General features: G+C 35.4%; 1 protein-coding gene and 1 pseudogene across 3 annotated transcripts in view; both read left to right on the top strand.

Annotated features, from left to right (window-relative positions):
• The window catches only part of LOC141506754 (multidrug resistance-associated protein 1-like), a 132,095-nt gene that overhangs the window by 104,463 nt on the left and 3,581 nt on the right, over positions 1 to 24,051 (top strand). For 2 of the 3 annotated variants that reach the window (XM_074213815.1, XM_074213814.1), the window contains 6 exons: positions 1,768 to 1,894; positions 3,945 to 4,046; positions 12,043 to 12,186; positions 13,576 to 13,734; positions 23,168 to 23,334; positions 23,805 to 23,999. In XM_074213815.1, the coding sequence (XP_074069916.1) occupies positions 1,768 to 1,894; positions 3,945 to 4,046; positions 12,043 to 12,186; positions 13,576 to 13,734; positions 23,168 to 23,334; positions 23,805 to 23,999 (894 nt within the window). Of the gene's footprint in view, positions 1 to 1,767; positions 1,895 to 3,944; positions 4,047 to 5,003; positions 5,470 to 12,042; positions 12,187 to 13,575; positions 13,735 to 23,167; positions 23,335 to 23,804; positions 24,000 to 24,051 lie in introns of those variants that run through there. The other variant, XM_074213816.1, reaches the window with a different exon arrangement.
• On the top strand, positions 5,574 to 10,960 carry LOC141506753 (elongation factor 1-alpha 1-like; annotated as a pseudogene).

Consider the following 24,051-nt stretch of genomic DNA (forward strand, 5'->3'; position numbering starts at 1 on the left):
AGATAAAAGCTCACTGTTTGACAAAATTATTAATAGTTTATCCCAAATTAAGTTAAGACAAATATCTCATACCACTTATCTCAATAAGTTCCAAGTGGAACCAAGAGCTAGATATAAAAAAAAAATCATGAACAAATTAAAGCATTAAAGGATAAACTTTTCTACCCATATATAAAGATTTCTTGATCAAAGAATAAAAAGTATCTCAGGAGAGAGAAAAATGTTTTGATTCCAGAAAATTTAAAAGTTTTTACACAAAATCATCACAGAATAAAATGGGAAACTGTTATCTGAGGAAAAAATAAAAGAAATTTCTCAAATAAATGTCTGGTATCAAAAATTAATAAGGAACTGGCAGAAAGCTATAAGAACAAAAACATGACCCAATACATAATCAAAGAATGTGAATGCTCAGTTTTCAAAAAAAAGTAATTAACAAGTACATAGGAAAATATGGTAAATCGATAATAGTAAGAGACATATAAATTGCAACAAATTTGAATTGACGCTTTATACCTATCAACCTGGAATAGATAACCAAAAAATGAACACAATAATTTTTAAGGGGACTTTTAGAGAACATGAATGCAAATTTACTGTTGATAGAGTTATGGAATCATCAAACTCTTCTGGAAAGCATTTGGAATTACACTACCCACCACCTGCCATTACAAAACTGTGAGTACTCTTTGATCTAATGATACTATTGTTAGTCTTATACCACAAAGAAACCCCCTCTCCCAAAAAAAGGGAAAGGATCAGTCCTTCTGATTAATGTTTACAAGTAACTCTCTAGGACATATTTTTAAATTTATTCTGTATTATTAAATTTTCTTCAACTTACTTTGAAGTCTAGAAAATAAAAATTAATAAATTAAGCCCTATCCCTTAGCATTTGCTGATTTACAAGGCAAAAATGCTCACACTGAAAGCTTAGTTTATTTGTTTATTTATTTGTTTGTTGGTTTGTTGGTTGGTAGGTTGGTTGGTTTTTGCAAGGCATTGGGGATAAGTGATTTGTCCAAGGTCACACTGCTAGGTAATAATTGTCTGAGGTCAAATTTGAATTTAGGTCCTGCTGACTCCAAGGCCAGTGAGCTGAATGAGACCATAAACTAGTTCCAACAAGAGAGGTCAAAAACTTGCTCTAACTAGTCAAGGGTTAACCTAGTATTCCTGTCATCTGCAAGTGTGCCTGCTTAATGAAATCTATACATATTACTATACACTCCCTCTGTGTTCATCAGTATAATGACCAGGACAGGGAAAACATATTAGAGAGTGATATGGGGTGGGCATATTGATTAGATTGTAACCCTGATGGTTCAGACCAATGGCTAGCTCAGAGGGGAAGAGAAAAATCTTTCAACCTGCATATAAAACATAATATTGCATTATAATTGCATTGTCACAATTTGAGACCTTTCTTGCTAGCGACAACAGTTCTTTTCTGCGGAAAAATTAATTGATGAAAAGCTATTTTAATCACTCCAGATTAAGTTTTTATAATTATGAACAATTTATAACAGAATTCTAGTTTTCTTTCTCACTTAAAATTGAAGCATCCATGTTTATTAACTTCATAATAAAAAAATTAAACAAAAATAGGTTTTGACTTTCTTTTTTAATTAGGTCAAAAGCAAAATTTTGCAAAATAAATCATTCCTGCTACTTCAAATATCAGATATCATACCAACTATAGCAACTGACATTTTTTAAATGCTTTTTATACTTCATTGCTACTGATGACTATCATTTTCATTGCAGATGGCTCTCTGTCAGACTAGAATTCCTTGGCAGCTTACTGGTTTTCTTTGCTGCATTACTTGCTGTGATGGCAGGAGATGCAATGGACTCAGCAACAGTTGGTTTAATCATATCTTATGCATTAAATGTAAGTAATGATCATGCTTTTTTGGCATTAATGGAGTTTTCAAGAGAGCAAAGATGGATGATTGACTAAAATATGGTTTCCTTTGAGTTCTCATTTATCCAATTAATATGTCATTCAAAATCAAATATTAGGTACAATTAAATATTATCTGAAATCTAAAAAAATACTAGGAAATTCTATGTAAATTTGATATCAAGTTCCGGGATTATTTTCAGATAAATTTGTCAAAGAATAGTTCTAATTTCCTGATTTCTTTGCATAAATGTAGGGGGGGGAAATAAATAAAAAAAACCCAAACACTAGTTCTACCATGTAATTGCAACTAGGTACTAGGGACTTCATTTGGTTATTAATGCTTACATTCAACTTTTATAGAGAGAAAAAGACTCAATTCAATCCTAAAATTTCAAGGAAAGGGAATCTTGGTAATAATGTCATATATATGCTACCCTTCCTTTCTATTTATTGCTGCCCTAATTATCTCTCCTCAGTATTAATGAAGTAACTTCTTAACTATTTTCTTTGTTTGTAATCTCCCAGTACTGACACCAATTTCTGGTCAAATCTCTGCTAGACTGATTTTCCAAAGACACATTTCTAGTTATATTACCCTATACTCAATTTTTAAAAATTGCTTAAGATTTTTACATGTAAAATCCGAGTTCCATAGCCTGGCTTTCAAAATCCATCAAAATTTGGCCATGGATTACCTTTCCACAGATGACCTTCCACTAGTTTTTTTTATACAAATAGGGTTGTACTCCCTTCAAAGTTGGAAGTTGTAAAGGATGAAAACTAGAGAAATTGAAATATAAAGAAGAAAATAAATTTTAAAAATATGCCTTTGAAGAGTATGACTATTGCTCAGCTGCATAGGGAAAGGTCAATTGAAGCAATGAGTTTGTTTCTAAACCACAAACATTAGTAATGCTTGCACCACTAGCCTCTCATTACCATAAGTCTTTTTGTTTAGATTTTTCAAGGCAGTGGGGTTAAGTGGCTTGCCCAAGGCCACATGGCTAGGTAATTATTAAGTATCTGAGGTCGGATTTGAACCCAGGTACTCCTGACTCCAAGGCTGGTGCTCTATCCACTGTGGCACCTAGCCACCCCCCACCATAAGTCTTCTATAGAGGTTAGTGAAATATAACTGACTGACCTGGGGCTAATCATCATGAACAAACATGACAAAATATATTACCGAGGGAAGTGACCTACAGGGTTATTCCTGTAATACTGAGTTATAACAGCCATTCTTCTGAAGATCCAAACTGCCAGTTCTTTTTTAGCTTAGAAGATTAAGTCTGGAGGGGGTGTTTTACATAAACAAAATTAATTATTCTATTCACTCATTCTGAAGCATACATTGGATCTTCAAGCCTCCCAACTTTTTGCTCATGTTACCCATTCTCCTTAGAATTTCCCTTATCTTCTTCATCTTCTACCTATCTTTCAAGACTACATCCAAGGGTCACCTCTTTTATGAAGTCTTTTCTGATTATTCCAATTTGAAGTGCTCCTTCTTTCCTTATTATTATTGAAGTACTTGCTCTTAATACATACGCTACATATTGCTCTGCATTGTGTTATCTGTGTAACTGCTTATAAGTTCCTTGAAAATAAGAACCACAGTTTACTCATCTTTGTAACCTCCATAGCACCTGGCTAAAAGTAGCTTGAACAGAGAAGTTACTTTTAGCATGCATTGGTAACAATATGTTACCTATTTTCCAAAGGATGCATTACACATTAAATAAAGTGAAATATTTTATATTTTATATGCCATGAAGTGTGATATAACTATATATATATATATATATGTATATATATATATATATACATATATATGTATGGAGAGAGAGAATGTGTGTATATATATATATATATATATATATAGAGAGAGAGAGAGAGAGAGAGAGAATGCATATATATGTGTGTGTGTGTGTGTGTGTATATATATATATATATATATATATATATATATATATAAAACATTTAAAGAAAATACATTTGAAACAAATCAGAAAATACATTTTACAAAATTTTTCAGATTACCCAGTCTTTGAATTTTTGGGTCCGAAAAGCTTGTGAAATTGAAACCAATGCAATTTCCATTGAAAGAGTTTTTGAATACACAAACATCAAGAAAGAGGTGAGCTTTTCAAACACTTTATTAATTAATATTAAAAAAAAACAGATATGCTTCACTGGCATTGGAGGTAATTTTTGTAAAAAATAATCAAAATGCAGGATGTCATTTTATGACTCAGTGGGAGACAAAATACATATTTCTAGTTGCTTCTTCAAAGAAGTCAACTTCTTGCCAGGAAGGAAAATAGGAGCTAAGAGTCAGAAGCTTGGCCACTTTACTCTCCTCAAGAGAAAGCAGTGAGGTGCAGTGGGGAAGCACAAATAGTATCAGAATCAGGATTTGCACTGTATGAGCCTTACAGAGGTAGCACAAGCATGACTCTTTCAGTGAGGCAGGTGTATTGACTGCCTTACCCAGTGGTTTTTAGGGCTACTAAAATCAAGATTAACACTGTTAAATATCTTATGCATGCTTATGCATCATATGGGCTACAGAAAATGAGTATATATATATATATATATATATATATATATATATATATATATATATATAATAAAAGGGTCTACAAACATTACACTGGTTACATACAGAGAAATAGCCACAGGCATGCACTTTTTGTACGTGTTCAACCCAATCTTTTGTGATGGATTGTGCAAGCTGAGGTGAGGTTGCTTGCTTGTCTTTCCCTGTATTTGAGGCTAAAATATGCAAATTCAACTGTTTTTAGTCTATAAAAAGTCAGGAATCATGCAGAAATTACACATATAACAGATCAGTGAACAAGTATTAGTATTTTATTTTATCATTATTATTTTTTTTCCTTTTTGTTACATCAGAGAAGGTTTTGTCTCCTCTTCTTCCCCTGACTACACATCCCTGAGAGAGAGAAGTAGTGACTTATAATTATGTCTATCTGATCCCTTAAATATTGTAACTCTAGGGGTTGTGGTTTTCAGGCTCAAGATTGCTTCTGATTGTTTCATTAATAGAAGTAAGTAGCACTGCTTTATTTTCAAGGTTTCACTTTCTCTTCATCAACTACCGGTTCACAATGAACCAACTTAAGAAGCCATTTATTCAAGTCCATAGCAAGACAGAAATCAGAGAAAGCATACATAGGAGAATATACAATCAAACAATACAGAATGAAGGCTCTCTCCCTTTGCTAAGTTCAAGAGAGTCATATATCTTACTCCAGGGGAAGTTCCCTCAGATGTGTAGTACAGTAAGCCCCACTTTTAAAAAAAAAGCCACATTTAAAGTGATATTGTATTACTATGGATCCCTATAAATGGTCCTGGAATAAAATATGTCAAACCTGAAATTTTAAAAAAATTCAGTTGCAATAAAGGAAGAATATGGTGATGAAGCCTCCTTATTATTTTCACAATGTGTAGATAATTTGATAATAATTATGTGCCTTAAATAGAGAGAAGACAGGAAACTCACATCATCTTATTTTCTAAGTTATTCTTTAAGATTTTGTAAGTAGGAAATATGAATTAGTTGTCTAAAATATATTTTTAATTGTCAATTTTACTCATTTCATTAATAATTTGATTTCATTTTTATTGCACTGAAGAAATAGTTAACTATATATTATTCATATTATATTTGGCTTATTATATTAAATATTACCCTTTCTATCAACCACAATTAAACATAAACAAAGGCACAAATCCAAAAATGTCTAAAATTCTATTTGGTATAGAAAATTTATTTCTATAGTTCAGCTCCCATTCTGCCCACTGCAAGAAATATGCCAATTAAATAACAGTAAAAAAAAAGACCAAAAAGGCATGATAATTCCTAAAGAAAGAACAAAAACATAATCTATCATTTTCAGTTGCACTGAGCTTTGCTTACTGTTACCTGCCCCGCACTTGTTACCATGTGGTTGCTCTGTTACTTTTTGAGACCTGTTGACTAGAAAATCTGTCCTCTAGGAACCAAGAGGTAGTGATTCATCAAACTTCATTGATCTACTGGGCAGAGAAAGTTGGCCTTGGTTAGGACTTAATACTAGATATTAACAGATTTCCAGAAAGATAAAATTTTTTAGCATAAGTCCAACCCCCAGTTTGCTGAAATATTTAAGGATGAAAAGAGAACAAACACTAGGAGGAAAAGAGGAAATCTGTGGGTAAGATGGATGAACAGCACATCACGGACAAATCCAGCCTCTTCTCCACTTCAGAGCACCTCAAAATAGCAGGAACAACACAAAAAAATTAGGGAGAGAGATCGGAAAATATATAAAAGATCAATTTCACAGAAAAACCAGCAGAGAGACTGATAAAATATAGTCAAGCAAAGGAACTACCACAATTAGTAAAAGTGAAAAGAAAAACCAAGTTGAAAACCCCTAAATAAAAGGGAAGTACTATGACCAAAGACTAGAAAATAACCTTCCTGAAATTATATCTGGACAACCTCCACAGTGGTTCAAATGAGTAAAAAATTGATGAATTAAAAGACATATCAAAGAAAACAAAGGTGGAAATCAGGGCTGTCAACTCAAAAAGATAGTTGAGATGAGAATTTAAATCAAAGAAAAAAGATTCTCTCTACAAAGTTCAATCTGAAAGAGAGAATTAAAACCTTGAAGCTCAAAATTGTATTGAAAGTGATTCTCTTTGAGGACAGAGACTATTTCATTTTTGTCTTTGCATCTCTGGTGTCTGACACAGTTGTTCTTTTGCAATGGCTCTACCTCTAGTACATGGGTGCTGTGAATGTCTATGCTAAACCTCCACAAAAATGGGCAAGGAAAAGACACATTAATATTGTCATCAGTGAAAATATAAGATCAGGTAAGTCCATCACCACTGGTCACCTCACATACAAATTGGTGGAATTGATAAGAAAAACCACTGAGAAATTCCAGAAGGAGACTACTGAAATGGGAAAAGGATCCTTCAAATAAGCCTGGGTCTTGGCTGAATGTGAGTGTAATATCATTATTGAAATTTCCCTGTGAAAATTTAAGACCAGCAAGCATTACATAACCATTACCGATTTTCCAGGACACAGAGAATTTATCAAGAACATGATTACAGTCAAATTTCAGGCTGAGCTAACTGTGCTGTCCTGATATTTTGCTACTGGTGTTGGTGAATTTGAAACTGGTAGTTCAAAGAATGGACAAAGAATGTCTTTTGGATTTATACCCTAAGTGTGAAATCACTGATGGTGTAAAGAAAATGGATTCCACCTAGTCACTCTACAGCCAGAAGAGCTAGGAGACTTTTCAAGAAAGTCAGGATTTGTACCAAGAAAATTGTCTACATCCTTGACCCAGTAGCTTTTGTGCCAATTTTAAGTTGGAATGATGACAACATGTTGGAGCCAAACTCTAATATGCCTTGGTTTAAGATGGGAAGTCATTTGTAGGTATGGCAATGCTGATGGAATTAGACGGATTTCATCCTGCCATCATCCTTGCCAACTGAGAAGTCACTTTATCTCCCCCTCCAAGATATCTACAAGACTGGCAGTATTGGTACTGTACCTGTTGACCAAGTGAAAACTGGTATTCTAAAACTAATTATGTAGTTGTTTTTGTCTTTCATTCTCAAAGAAGACCATAACATCAGGGAGGTGTTGCCATGACATGCATGTGAATTGAATTTCAGTGAGGAAGTGCTATGCAAAGTCACCAACCTCATTTCTCCTCTGGGGTCATCTGGGTCCAATGGCCAGATATGGATCAGGATGACTAGAGACTGTCCAAAATGTGAGACAATCAGGGCTAAGTGACTTGCCCAGAGTCATATAGCTGTGTCAAGTATCTTAGATCACATTTGAACTCAGGTCCTCCTGACTCCAGGGCTGATGCTCTAAATCCACTGAACCACCTAGCTACCAAATATGGTGGTAACTTTGTTGCCATTGGGATTTTGGGTTAACTGAGAAATGAGGGTTACTGTAAGACAAAGGAATTTGTGTGCTCTTGGGGAATTTGGAACTGCTCAGGATTTTATTATAAAATATTACAAAGTAAACAGCTTAAATTTTTTTTCCTCCTCCCAAAGGGTCAACAAGCACTTTAGTACAGGGTGAATTAAAGTCTAGGTGGAGTTGCTTGGGAGACAGAAACTGAGAGGAAGTAAGACCCTCAGGAAGCGTTGACTAGGCCAGAGAGAGCAGACTGGCCCCAGGTGGAAGTCCAGGCCAGGTTTTTATATGGCTTTGCCCCTTATGCACTGAGGGCAAAAGGGGAAATCTCATCTCCCCCTTTTCTGTGACCAGAAGCAGGTAGAAGGTTGGAGACTGGGGGTTGGAAATGAGGAGACAGGATACAAATTTTACTCTAAACAATGAAACAATAGAAGCCAATTTACATCTCAAGACCAAAGAAAGTTCCACACCTTTAACAAGATTCCCAGATTAAACAGCATTAAAAATTACAGAATTTGTTTCTGATTATAATTTTTCTACATTCACAATTTTCTTCACCAATCTTAGACCTAGTCAGTGTTACAGTGGAACTAAATCTGTTGAAATGCACTATGAATTTTTGAGAGAGATTCTGCCTGGGAATAACATTGATTTCAACGTAAGGAAGGCATCTGTCAAAGATGTCTGTCATGGTAATGTGGCTATTGATAGCAAGCAATGACTCACCTATGGAAATAGCTGGCTTCACCGCACAGGTAATTATCCTGAATCATCTAGACCAAACCAGTGATGGCTATGTACCACTTCTTCATTGTCACACTGCTGTTTCAAAATTCCTGAAATCTGGTGATGCTGCCATCGTTGACATGGTTCCAGGCAAGCCCAGGTGTGTGAAGAGCTCTGATTTTCCTCTTTTGGGTTATTTTGCTATTGTGAAATGAAGAAAACTGTTGAAGTTGGGGTTGTCAAGGCAGTTGAAAGAAGGCTCCTGGAGCCAGCAAGGTCACAAAATCTTCTCATGAGGTCCAGAAACAACACCTACCACCCAAGTCTTAATCAGAGGTGGAAGAATAATATAAATAACAATATAAACAATATAAATAACAGTTTGTCTCAAATGGCCATTTGAGTTTAAAAGTAAGAGACTGGTTTAAAATGATTACAATTCATCGCAGAAGGTCAAGGAAGAAAGGAATGTGTTTTTTTATGAATCATTTATTTTTTTTTGGCAGTTTTAAGTTAGTATTTAAAAATCAGTCATTTTTAAATGGTATCAACTTGCTTAGGAGTTCACCAGGAGTTTCTTTCCCTTCAAATTCACATGCTTCCTGGAAATCATTATGAGTCTCTATGGTTACATTTATTTTGAAGGCACCACATTCCAGATTCTCTAACCAAAATGTCCTGATAAAATAACCTCTGATATTGATGAAGAGGACATATTAAGAAAAATGTTATAGTACTCACTTGGCACAACCTGTGGTTGTTTGATTTCTATTCCATTGTTATCTAGAATAAATAGTTCCATTGTGACCCACAAAGCCCCTACTATAATATAAAAGCCTAAATTTCTTTCCCAAATCCAACTCCAGCACTGTCTCTGAAAATTGGGTATTCAAATAGCTGGTGGGAATCAACCTCAGCCCCTTCTGAGATGTAATTCACTGAGATGATGATAATTGTCTCAAGCATCTTTCCACAAACTCCTTCCCTACCCTTTGTTTAGCACATATACTTTGCTCCCCTATATAAACTCTGCCTTTACTAATGGATGTTGCTGTTCTCAATCCCATTGCTAACAGTTTAGGGGTCAGAGCTGGTGCTTTAGTGTATTTGTCACACATTCTAACCCATATTAGACCACACCAAAACATTTTTAAACAACTATTTTTGAGTGGTTTTTTGCCAGGCAATGGAGTTAAGTGACTTGCCTGAGATCTCTCAGTTAAAGTGAATATTAAGTGTCTGAGGTCCTCCTGACTCCAGGGCTGGTGCTCTAATCACTGCACTGCCTAGTTGCCACCTAAACAGCTATCTTTAAACAGTGTTATTAAACTTCTTTAATAACAGTTATCTCAAAAGAATTAAAGGTAAATTTATATTTAACTTGTACATCTTTCTTTGCATAGTAATTCATTGGAAATATCAAATGTATTTGAGTTAACTGAATAAAGCATTTTTCCTGTCAGTCTTTTCTTGAATAAATAGCTCTTCTATTTCTCTTATGGAGTTCTTTCAAAACTTTAAAAATTGATTATTTTTCCCAACTAAATCTTCCTGTGTCAGTAGAGTCCCAAGTAATATTAGGTCCTCACATGGTCAATCAACAAGAATTTATTAAGCATCTATTAAGTATCAAACCCTATGCTAATCAGATATAAAACAAATTTTGCAAAAATAATAACTAATTCTTTAATCTAGCAATCCCTCCCCTGGGAAGATACTCCAAAGATATCAATGAAAATAAAATTCCACATATGACAAAATATTCTTGGCAACATTCTTTAATAGCAATAAAGTGAACAATCATTGACTGGAGGTAAGGACAAGAAATTTTGCTACAGGAATTTAAAATGATATTATGTTGTAAGAAATTAACGATTTGAGATATTCAAAGAAACATAACATATGAAGCAGTTCACCCTGAAGAAAATAGAAACAAAAGAACAGTATAAACAAGTACTATAATAATATGAATAAAAATAAATGAAATTTAGCTGAACTCATTAAATGCAATGAGCAGTCTTGGTCCAGAGAAACAAAAAAATGAAACATGCACCTCCTCTCATTATAGAATTAGAGAATTATGGATATAGAAAATTGTTGCTAGAGAAACTGGTGCACCCAATAAAGATCTAGAGCTGTTGAAAGTGAAGGAATTCACAACTACCCTGGAGTTGAAATAGCTCATTTTTTATTTCATAAACCTGCAAAATTTACATATTAAAACCTTTTTTTTTTGGAGAGACAGTAAGTGACTTGAGGACAGACTGAATAATAAAGGACTAGGTGAGGTGCCTTGAAAAAAAAAAGAGAAGAGAGAAATAGTCAAAAGGGAATAGAGGTCATAGTTTCCCAGAAGCCTAGACCAGGGATATATGGTTCTAGCTTAGAAAGAGAAAGAAAAAGTGTCCAGCTTTTTTTTGGGGGGGAGGGTGAGAGAAGAAAAAAAAGAAATTCACTTCCAGGTCCCTGCCCTTAAATGCAATTCCACAGTGAGTTTGACAAGGGTAACACTTGGGAAGTAGTTTAGCACCTGGCTCCAGGTCCTCTCCAATATGCATGCCACAGGGGCAGTCCTTCAAAGAGAGGTGAAGACAGCACATATTGTATATGGGTGACACAAGGAAGCAGTAGTCACTCTTGTCCTAAAGGGTGTGACCTTCAGGTCCAACACATCATTTCCAGAGGCTCAAGATGACTATGGTACCTCCAGTGAAAGTATGGCCAAGGTGAAAATGAAAGTCAAGAGGATGTGTTTTAACAGTGTAAAGCCCACAAGGAACAATACAAAAAAATTACAAAATTTGTTTGCAATTACAATATTTCCCATGCCCATAATTCCCTGCATCAATATTACATATACTGTCAGGTATGACCACTTTTGATTTTGCTTAATTATTTGCAAAATTGTCATCCCTACTGAGGTCAATGAAAGAAAATTGTTGAACAATTTTAAATTCTTCATTAATAAAATACCAATAAAATATCAGGTAACTATTTATTTTGTAAAATCTCCAAATGAGTAAATAAATGATGTTTAATATTTTTATTACTATATTAGTTCAAGAAAATACTCTGAGTATACAATTGAATTACAACAATCTGAAAATATTCCCAAGTATGCCATTGATTTAAAAAATTGGTGTGACAGAATAAGTTTCAGTCAGGAAAATTTATTCCATTCCATTATTGTAGAAAATATCTCCTTGATATTTCATAAAGGAAGGGAAAGCTTGAAAGTTGTTAAACATCAGTTTGTCCAGACTCATGTGGACAGTAATGTATATGCCTGGATTAAATATTAAATTTGCAGCAAAACATAATAATGAGAAGTATCTGGTTTCAGAATTTACTAAAATAAAAAAAAAGTCATTTGGGAAGAGCAGATTAAAATTGTCACTGGTACACATTTAATTATCTTTCTTTGTTTTAGGAATCATGGATAAAGTCTAAAAGGCCTCCATCCCAGTGGCCTGATAAAGGGATAGTAGAATTTGTTAATTATGATGCCCGTTATCACCCAGATCTTGGTCTGGCTTTGCAGGATGTTACTTTTCAAACTCACAGTGAAGAAAAGGTACCATGTTCACAATTCTTTCTTCAATCACTGTTTGAAATAACAAATATAAAATGGCTTTAAATATAAAATCATCCTCTGATTCTTATATCTCAGAAATACATTTGAAAAATAATGCCTTAATTGTTCAGCTTTCATAAAATTACCAACCAAAACTAGTTTTCCTTTCTTGTAGAAGTCAGATCAATTCATTGAAATGCATTCTCTATTTGTCCTTAATCCTTTAAGGAGATTCATTTGTATTCAGGGTAGGCCTGGCACCTCTTAATCAGATTCAAGTGTTAGGAAGAAATGAGGCACTTGTAAGACACTGAACAATTAACAAAAGTTTACTAAGGATATGAAATGATATTTGACATAGTATCTGTCATTTCTAAATAGTTTGTTCAGTAGGCCAGGTTATAATGAGTGGTCTTTAATCATCCATCATGTTGACCTGACATGAGTAGGATTTATGTTCATAAAAATCAGGAAGTCTTGTCAGCATAGTCAGAATTCATTGAGAAACTGAGTCAAGGGAGGCTCAGCTTGAGCTTTGCCCTACTATCTGGAATCAAGTTCTGCCTTTATTATCTTTTCTTAACCCATAATGGGAGGAAAGAGGAGGAGGAGGAAGAATGGCATCACTAAAATCCCATTTTTGAACATTGCATTCATAATATACTAAATATGGGACCCCAATGGATTAAAGATCCTAATTGTCCCAATTTGAATGCAACTGAGGACTCAAAACACATTCAATGATAGTATTCTTATATCAATTCAGTGATAAGCAGGAATGATGTTAAGCAAGGTGACATTAATAACCTAAATTGAACAAAAGTCTTGATATCAATTTTCATAAGACTCTCCTTTTTTGTTGGAGGAGACTGAATGAGAGAGACAAGGGGTAGAGTAGTGTCAACTTGAAATAAAAAAGGCTACCAAAGTAACAAAAATTAGGATCTTTAATCCATGCAAGAGAATTGCAGTAAGAGGGGCAAAGGTGAGCAGGGTTAAATACATTTCAACAAGGAAGGAATCTCTTGGAAGGTACAGCTTTAGGAATCTGTTACATAAGTTATTTTCATAACAACCAAAAACTCATAGAGAAAACTGGGAGATGTTGAAGAGGGAAAAGACTGGAAACAGGGAGAATTATTATGGAATATTGAAAATAAAATATAGAATTAGTCCATAATCATAGCCTCTCAGATAAGTAAGTTATTATCTGTTTACAGGATGGTCTTTGGAGAGGAATACTAACTATACCATACCATATTATGAATGCAATGTACAAAAATTGGATTTTGGTGATCAGAAGCTATTGTGATTTATTTTTAATGGAAAGAATTGTCTTTATTAAAATAAGAATTATGAGTTGTTCATAACAATCTATTTCATTTACAGATTGGAATTGTAGGAAGAACTGGGTCTGGTAAATCAACACTGACAAATTGCTTATTTAGAATTATTGAGAAATCAGGTGGCAAAATTGTTATTGATGGAATTGATATATCAACTATTGGACTTCATGATCTTCGTAGCAAACTTAACATTATTCCACAGGTAAAATGTATAGTAAAATAAAATATTTGCTATAGGGTATACTTCTAAGCATAAGAATTCAGTGCTGTAAAAGTCTTTATGTTAATAATCTCCCTGAATCATTATAAGTAATACAATTTTGTGTAGTAAGTGTGTAAAGATAATTTTATGAACCTAATAATATGAAAAAGAGATAGCATGTGGTTGTACATAGAAAGCTGGCCTTGGAGTTATGGAAACAAAACTTCAAATTATGTCTGATACATACTGTTGTATATAACTGTGGGCAAATCTTAATTCAAAATGTTCTATGTGACTAAAATTCGAAGTGATTGCATAAAGCAAGAGGGGGTTTTCTATGTGGAGAATTCTCTACATGGATGAAATCACATGGGGATGATAAGGAACATATTGGAGACACATTTTAATAGTATTCTCAATTCAATGATAAGCAGGAATGATGTTAAGCAGGGTGACATTAATAACCTAAATTGAAACAAAAGTCTTGATATTTAGAAGAATGAATTTGCAAACCAGCTCAAATATGGGCCTAGGAGGTGAATTACTATTTATTACCTTGTTCAATATAACAATGGTGCTTTACAAGAGAATTTCCACTCCTTTTTTCTTCTAGCATGTAGGTACCAAGAGAGTACCTCATACCACCTGACTTGATCAATGATAACATTAATGCAATAATCCCTCTGGACTCAACCAAGTGATCTTTCAATTTTACAGAAGGGCTTTCCATCACTTCTTCATTTCCCCTCTATCATTCAAACACAGATACGCATGTACATACCCTAGACCTTCATTCTTATACTCAGATTTGATTAAATAAGAGCAGAAATTAATGTCATTTAAGTTTAAGGAAGAAAAAGTCAAAGAATCTGTAAATACTGAAAATCTACACTTATACAAACTCCTTGTTATCTAAAAAATCAATATTTATTAAGCTCTTACTGTGTGCAAAGGATTTTGTTAATTTCTAGGGATTCAAGAAGATTCAAAAGATAGTTTGTGACCTCAAAAAACTTATAGTCTAATGGGGAAGAAACATTCAATTATTTACAAAGTAAGCTAGATAGGAAATAAGAGGAGTTGGGGAAGGCTTCTTACAGACAGGGGTGAAGAACATTTTTTTCCTGCCAGGAGTAGGATTTATAACATCATTCATGGGCTATATTTGGTCCATCATTTAATTAATTGACCCCTAAAAAACTACCAGATTTATTGAATTTTGGGCTCTGACTTCAGTTACCTTAATAACACCAGACCAATATGGCACCCCTGCTAAATAAAGAAGGATTTTTAGTTGAGAATTAAAGGAAGCCAAGGGGCACAAGAGTAATACAGTGAACAGAGAGTCAGGCCTGAAGTCAGGAACGCTCATCTTCATTAAGTTCAAAATTGACCTCAGACACATACTAGCTGTGTGACCCTGGTCAAGCCACTTACCCCATTTGTCTCAGTTTCCTCATCTGTAAAAGGAGTTGGAGAAGGAAATGACAAATCACTCCTGTATCTTTGCCAAGGAAACCCCAAATGGTGTCATGAAGCGTTGTACACTGAAGAAAATCAACAAAAAGAATCTAAGGGAGGTCAGTAGTTGGGGCAGAGGAGGGACAACTATTACAGGTTTAGAAGATAGTCAGATAAAATGCTGGGAGCCAAGAGATGGAGTATCTTATTCTTGGAACAACAAGGAGGCCCTTGCCACTGGACTGAAGATACACACTAGAATGTAAGAAGACTGGAGAGGTAGGAGAGAGTTAGATTAAGAAGGACTTTGAATGCCAAACAAAACATTTTATATTTGCTACTTGAGGCAATAGGGAGTTGAGTGGAGGGAGAAGGGGCAGAGTGTGTCATGTTCAGATCTGTGTTTTAGGAAAATAACCTTTAGTAGCTGAATGGAGGATGGATTGGAGTAGATAAAGACTTGAGGTAGACTGACTCACTAGCAGACTATTACAATAATGCTGGTTTATGGGGGCAGCTAGGCAGCACAGTGAATGGAGCACCAGCCCTGGAGTCAGGAGGATGTGAGTTTAAATCCAGTTTCAGACATTTAATAATTACCTATCTGTGTGACCTTGGGCAAGTCACTTAACCCCATTGCCTTGAAAAAAAAAATTATTTGCCAAAAAATACCCAATAATGCCCGTGTGAAGTATTAAGAGCCTGTGTTAGAATGGTGGGGTATATTTGAGGCATATTGCAAAGGTTAAATTGACAGGTGTTGGCAACAACTTGGATGTGGAGATAGACGGTGAGGTCCAGGATGACTTGTAAGTCCAAGATACTGCAATCATGATGTGGCTCTCTATAGTAATTGGGAATGTAGGAGATGGGTAGTAGAATTTAGGGGGAAAGATAGGTTTTTTTAAACATACTGAGTTTCACATGTCTACCAAACATCCACTTCAAGATGTTTGAAAGGCAGTTGGAAATATGAGACTGGAAGTCAGCAGAGAGAATGGGTGGAAAAGTGGATCTGAGAATCATCAGCATAGAAATGGTAATTAAATCCAGAGGAAACTAAGGAAATCACCATACAACAAAAATAATGCTGATTCCCTGAAAACTTTTTCTAAGGATATTGACATGATGTGAATGAATTTTAATAAAAGTCATATTTGGGTTTGATTGTAAAAATCCAACTAATTTAGTTAAATTTTACAAATCCCACTTAAATATAAACTATCCTTAAACATCATTTTTTAAAAGAAAAAATTGATGATATAATTATCTTCAATGACAAAAATTAATATTCATATATATATTTTTTGCAAGCTAATTCACATATACTATATCTTGTTTAATTCTCATAGAAATCCTGAGACTTAGATATTATTACTGAAACACAAATAGTCAGAAGTTAAGTAGCACACAGAGGTTAAGGTCATCTTGTTGGAAAGTATATGAGGAAGAATTCTAACAAGCTTTTTTCCTCCTTAATTCCCCAATATTTAACCAAGAATGAAAACCTTTCAAAAACCTTCCTACAATGATATATGAGTTATATGAGAAGGGATAATTCATAGGGAGAAAAGTGGAGCCTGTTTGGGAATACTCCTAAGGAGAATTATCAAATATTACCATAGTAGAATTATTTTTTAAAAAACTGGAAAATTATATAACTCTCTAGATGGTGACACAGTAGAAAACTTTAACCCTGTATCGCTCCACTAAAGGCTATTCAAGAGTAGAATAGAATCTGGAAACAATGAAGAAGGAAGATATGGAAATTTTCTGACCAATTACTTTGGTTAAAAGAAGTCCAATTATATTCAAAACACAATTAAGAACAAACAAAACAGAAAGAATGCTAATATTCATTTAATGAAGCACTGAATGGTTAAGGAGTTGAATAAAACTCAGGTTCCCTGAGAAATGGGTAGGGAAAGATCCATAACTACAGTCTCAAATGCTTCACAGAAAAGTGTGAATTAGTAAAAAATAAATGTTAACAACTTTCATCATGATTCCAATTTTCTTAACAGAAGTTGTCACATATTTATATCCAAAAATTGAGAATATCAATAACTTGCCTAAATATAGTCCTGGCATATATTTGCAAAGGATTCCATTTTTTTTTTTGCTCAAATACAAACCAAAAATGCTTGTTCAGTTGTTTTTCTGACTCTTCCTGACCCCATGGACAATAACACACCAAGCTCTTCTATCCTCCAGTATCTCTTGAAGTCTGTGTTCTTTGTTTCCATGTCACTATCTATCTACATCATTCTCTGCCTTTCCCTTCTCCTTCTGTTTTCAATCTTTCCCAACATCAGAATTTTTTCCAATAAGTTCTATCTTTTCATTATGTGGTCAAAGTGTTTAAACTTTCAGCTTGACCTTTAAGGGAATAGGCTAAAATTAATTTCTTTAAGTATTGACTGATTTGATCTCTTTGCTGCCCAAGTACCACAGTTTGAAAGCATCAATTCTATGGACCTCACCCTTCCTTAAAGTTCATCTCTCACAGTTATACATTGCTTCTGGGGGGAAAGTCATAGCTTTGACTATATAGACTTTTGATAGTATGCTATCCAAATTTGTCACAGCTTTCCTTTTAAGAAGCAAACATATTTTAATTTCATGTAGTGATCTTTGAACCCAAGAACTTAAAATATGACATTATTTCCATGTCTTCTCTATTTTCAGGAAGTAATAGGATCTGTTGCCAAAATCTTAAGTTTTCAGGGTTTTTTATGTTAAACTTCAAACCAATTTTTACATTCTCCTGTTCCACAAACTCTTACACATTAAAGAAAATACTATATTTCCTGAGGATTACATGTAAAGAATCCAATTGTTAACATTAAGAAATACTCCTAATTAACCAGTTTTGCAATTTGTTTTTATGTATATATATAAATATTTGTATATATTTTATATATGCATGTTTATATATTTATGTGCACACATATGTTTATGTGTACATGCATGTGTCTATGTATATTGTTGGGTGGCATCTCTAAGGAAAACACAGAATTAAGTATAAATTCAAGAGTCTTCTAATTTTGAAGTACAGTTGAAAAGATTTGATTAAAAGTTATATATACATATATTTGCATAATATGCATATTACATTTTGACCAAGTATAGATATTTATGTTTGGTATTTAAAATTCTTGATCTACACAGTACATAGGAGATCCATTGACTTTAGAACTCAGAAGTAGAAATAATAAAACTAGGAATGCATTTTAAATTTTGCTCTAAATAGGCATGTGTAAGAATATTGTTACGTGTCTGAGGCCAGATTCGAACTCAAGTACTCCTGACTCCAGGGCCGGTGCTCTATCCACTGTGCCACCTAACTACCCTGATAGCTCTTAATTTTAATAATTCACTCTTGAATTCTTCAAGGTCTTGTTAGTTTTGAAAATTAAGGTAAATTAAGGCACAAAGTTCTAAGCATATTCAGATTTATTGATAAGGCTAGAAATTATCAATAGAAGGGGTTCCTTGACTTCTCAGTAGGTCAAAAGATTTTCTGGGAATTACAAGAGAACAAAGAACAGGAAGTAACACAATTGGAAAACAATGATTGATTACAAAATCTAAAGTATCATAAAAGCAATATGATTGGCAGGACATTTAGGGCTGGAAATAATCCCTCCTTCCATTCTCCTGTCAGGAAAGGTGAATTTGATTGATAGAGTAGATCTGCTCATCAACTGAACAGAAATAACAGATTTCTTGGTGCCCACTTGCTTGTTAATAAGATTTGTTATTAAGATAACAGATCTTGGGACAGCTAGGTGGTTCAGTGACTAGAGCACGGGCCCTGGAGTCAGGAAGACCTGAGTTCAACTCTGGCCTCAGACACTTAATAATTACCTAGCTGTGTGGCCTTGGGCAAGTCACTTAACCCATAGCCTTGCAAAACAAAACAAAACAAAAAAAGATAACAGATCTCCCTTAATCTTTCACGGGTGGGCAAGGCTCTATAAAATAACAGGGTTTTTTGTTTTTGTTTTGTTTTTTTCAATTAAAGTCACTTATAGGGTAACAACTTTTAAACTTGACTCAGAAAGGAAAACAACTTCTGGACTCATGAACTTTTAACCTTAGAGACAAAGAAATGTAGCTAAGGCAGCTACAGAACAAACTCAATTACAAAATGGAATCAAATGCAAAATCAATATTTGATTTTCTCAGTCCTTACTTTACCTAGTTCTCTAAAGAATCAAAGGTAGTGGGGGCGGAGCCAAGATGGGGACAAGAAGGGATCTAGTCTTAGGAGCTCTCTGATACAATTCATCAGCTAAGGACTCTAACTAAACTTTCGAGAGACAGAACCCACAAAGGGTCCCAGTGAGGCAGTTCTCAAGGTAACCTGGAAAAGAGCAGAAAGGCTCTGCTCCCCGGGATCAGAGGGGTGGCCCGCCAGAGGGGTGGCCCGCCAGAGTGAAAGAACTTCAGTCTCCTGGAGGCAGCCCCAGGGCACTGGGAGTCTCAGCTCACAGCAGTGGGGGAGTCTTCTGAGCTGCACCCCGAGGAGCACCGGCACAAAGTGGGGGAACAGCAGGGGACCTCTGCCAGAGCAAGCACATGGAGCCCAGCCCTCAGGGCACATAGCAAGCAGCATGGTCTTTCCCCAGCCCTGATCCCAGAAACAGAAGCAGGCAGAGCCAGTAAGCAGGAGGCCCCAGGGCATGAGCCCATTGAGCTGAGGGAGGGGAGTGCAGAGAGACTGAAGAGCTCTGTCCTCTGCCTCTGGAATAGGACTCTGGGGCTCTGACCACATTCAGATCCTGATCGCAGTGTAGGCCCCCCCATAGAACAGCAGGGCGCCCCCCAACTCGGCCCTGTGGCAGAGGGGGGCGCTTATGGTCATTCACAGACCAGGAGGGAGGACAGAGCCTCACACACTGAGAGCCTTGTGGGAGTGTCCCAAAAGCTCAAGAAACACCCCAAACCAGGCCCAGGCTGGGAAAATGAGCAAGCAGAGAAACAAAAAGAAGACTATTGAGAAATATTTTGCAAATGAGCCCAAGAAGGATCAAAATACTCAGTCTGAAGATGAGGAAGCACAAGCTCCTGCATCTAAAGGCTCCAAGAAAAACAGAAATTGGGCTCAGGCTATGACAGAGCTCAAAAAAGACTTTGAAAATCAAATGAGAGAGTTGGAAGAAAAACTGGGAAAAGAAAGGAGAGAGATGCAGGAAAAACATGAAAATGAAGTCAGCAGCTTAGTCAAGGAAATTCAAAAAAAATGCTGAAGAAAATAGCATACTAAAAACCAGCTTAGGTCAAATGGATAAAACAGTTCAAAAAGTTATTGAGGAGAAGAATGCTTTAAAAAGTAAAATTGGCCAGATGGAAAAAGATAAGAAAACTCTCTGAGGAGAACAAATCCTTCAGACAAAGAATAGAATTCAGGGAGATTGATGAATTTAACAGAAATCAGGAATCAATACTTCAAAACAAAAAAAAATGAAAAATTAGGAGAAAATGTGAAATATCTCATTGAAAAAACAACTGATATGGAAAACAGACTTAGGAAAGATAATTTAAAAATTATAGGAATACCTGAAAGTCATGATCAGGAAAAGAGCCTTGACATCATTTTCAAAGAATTAATACAGGAAAATTGCCCTGATATTCTAGAAGCAGAGGGCAAAATAGAAATGGAGAGAATCCACCGATCCTCCAGAGAAAGAGATCCCAAAAAACCAACCCCTAGGAATATTATAGCCAAGTTTACAACCAGCCAGAAGGACACAGTTCAAATATCGTGGAGCTGCAGTCAGGGTCACACAGGACTTAGCAGCAGCTACATTGGAAGCTGGTAGGGCTTGGAATACAATATACCGGAAGGCAAGAGAGCTTAGAATGCAGCCAAGAATGAACTACCCAGCAAGGCTGAATGTCCTCTTCCAGGGAAAAAGATGGACTTTCAATGAACCAGGGGAATTTCAAATGTTCCTTTTGGAATGGCCAAAGCTGAACAGAAGGTTTGATTTTCAGATACAGGACTCAGGTGAAGCATGGAGATTGGAGGAGAGGGGGGGAAATATGAGGGACTTAATGAGGATGAACTGCATGTATTCCTGCATAGAAAAATGACACTGATAATACTCATATGAACCTTCTCAGTTAATAGAGCAGGTAGAGAGAGCTTTTATAGTTGAAGCACAGGAGAAAGCTGAATTCGAAGATAAAATATGGTGTAAAAATCGAGTCAATAGAAAAACAGGGAAATGGAATGGGAGAAAGAAAAAGGAGAGGGGGAATAGCCCAAGGTATTTCACATAAGATTTTTTTTTTATTACAATGAGCTATTGCAATGATATGGAAGGGGGGAGGCAAGGGGGAATGAGGGAAACTTTGCTCTCATCAGAGATGACTAGGAGAGGAAACAGAAAATATACTCAACGGGGTATAGACATCTGGAGTAAGAAGAAGGGGGGAGCAGGGGGAAGGGGTGGGGATGTGAATAAAGGAGGAGAGGATGGACCATGGGGGGAGAGTGGCCAGATATAACACATTTTCTTTCTTACTTCTTGCAAGGGGCTGGGAATGGAAGGCCTGCCCAGGACCACAGGGCCAGGTGGATTCTAGGCCTAAGGGGTGGTATGGGGGCTCAGGGCTTCTTGGCCCCAGGACCAGGGATCTGTCTGCTGTGCCACTCAGCGACCCTACAGCAAAGTCATAGTGAAAGGAGAGAGAAAATAGAGTACATGGTAGTGGAGAAATAAGAAAGTAGGGAGTTGCTATCAGTAATGGCAAAGGTGGAAAAATATGGAAATAACTTTTGTGATGGACTTATCATAAAGAATGAGATCCACCCATGACAGAGGTGTTGGTGTTGGAACAAAGACTCAAGCACATTTTTTGTTATTATTATTTGGAGGAGGGTGCAGAGCAAGTGGGGCTGGATGGCCTGCCTGGGGCCACATAGCGGGGTGATCTTTGGGTGTCTGGGGCCGGATTTGGACCCAGGTGCTCCTGGCTCAAGGGCCAATGCTCTGTCTACCACCCAGCCACCCCTACTATTATTACTATTTTATTTTATTTTGGGTCTTTTTTTTCTTTCTTTTTTTTTTTTTTTTTGGTTTTTGCAGGGCAGTGGGGATCGGGTGGCTTGCATGTCACACGGCTGGGTGATTGTTGGGTTTACGAGGCTGGATATGGACTCGGGTGCTCATGGCTCCAGGGCTGGTGCTTTGCCCATTGTGCCACCTGGCCATACCTACAATTATTATTATTTTTTTATTTTAATTTTTTTATCTCCCCTTTACTTTTTTCGCCCAAACAAGTCTATGTATATTCATGGGGGAGGAGGAGGGGTATTTTGTTTACTTGTAAACAAGAATATTTTATTAATGTAAAAAAACATTTGTACAAAATGAGAATAAAAAATAAATTTAAAAGAAAAAAAGAATGAAAGGTAGTTGATCATTAACAAGTATGAGATATGATTACAAAGTCAAACAAATTACTCATAACACTAAAGGAAGTTGCTTGGATAATACTAATTTTGTGAATAATTGAGTCATATCTTTATTTTATCACTACCAGCTAAAATAATTTTAAGTATATTACTTGTCATTGTGTCAATAGGTATACATTTCTTTGCTTCTGAATTTCCTTACAAACTAATTTAAGTAACTTGTAACTCTTGAAGGGGAAAAATATTTTGCAAAGAACAGATTTTCTAAAGAGATCAAATTGCAAATTTCCATAACAAATCCTTTAACTGTATTTGTATTGAAAATTGTTTTATATTATATGTCAGTTTGTTCAAGATACAAATAGAATTTTCATATGCAGTTTAATAATTTACCCTAATTCTTCCACTGTTATATTTTTCCATATAGAACAAGCTTGAAAATTATTTATTTTAGATTTCATTATTCCTTTTCGAAGCTAACTTTACTATTCAAATGTTCTTACTGATAACTATTATATTAATATGGGCTGCATTATTCCATAGGACCCTGTCTTGTTTTCTGGCACACTCCAAATGAACTTGGATCCACTTGAAAAGTATTCAGATAATGAACTCTGGGAGGCTTTAGAGCTATGTCACTTAAAAGACTTTGTACAATCTCTTCCCAAGAGGCTGCTGCATGAGATTTCAGAAGGTGGTGAGAACCTCAGGTAGGAACAAAAATAGGCTGAGTTTTCATTGTTATTCCCTAACTGCCACAAGACTACATGTGCTGTCAATAGCAGTCCTTTCCTGGGTCACCCCTAAGAAAGAAATACAAGACACAAAGAACCAAGCCCTCTGTGAATAATGTGGGTAGATAAAAATTTGCTATAACTTATTTTCTTCATTTCTCTCAATTTATCACTTCTTAAAAAGCTGTAAGCACCTAAGAATCCATAGCACTAGTGACATCAAAGACAATATGTCAGATTGCATTAAGTATTAGGATAAAAGGAAATTTCTTTATATGAGAATAGTAGGCATATCTTTTATATTATTCTCAAAGCAAAAAGAATATGAAAAGGAATGAAGTTTTATTTTAAAAGTGGTCATTATTAACTTTTGAAGTTAAAGGGGATGGCCAAGAGATAGAATATCTACCAAAGCATCAAAATGACAACTAAATTTATTGTCACAGTGTTGGACAAAGGCAGCTTCTATGCCTTGCCCGTGCATTGCTTCGGAAAACAAAAATTCTTGTCCTAGATGAATCAACAGCCTCTGTGGATTATGAGACAGATAATCTGGTGCAGTCCACAATTCAGAAGGAATTTTCTGACTGTACCATACTGACTATAGCCCACAGGTTGCATTCTATCATCGATTCAGAAAGGTATGTTTCATTTTCTTTAAAGTCAATGTTAACTTTGTACAATTTATATCAG

Source organism: Macrotis lagotis, chromosome 1 (assembly GCF_037893015.1).
Source record: "Macrotis lagotis isolate mMagLag1 chromosome 1, bilby.v1.9.chrom.fasta, whole genome shotgun sequence".
Taxonomy (NCBI): Eukaryota; Metazoa; Chordata; class Mammalia; order Peramelemorphia; family Peramelidae; genus Macrotis; species Macrotis lagotis.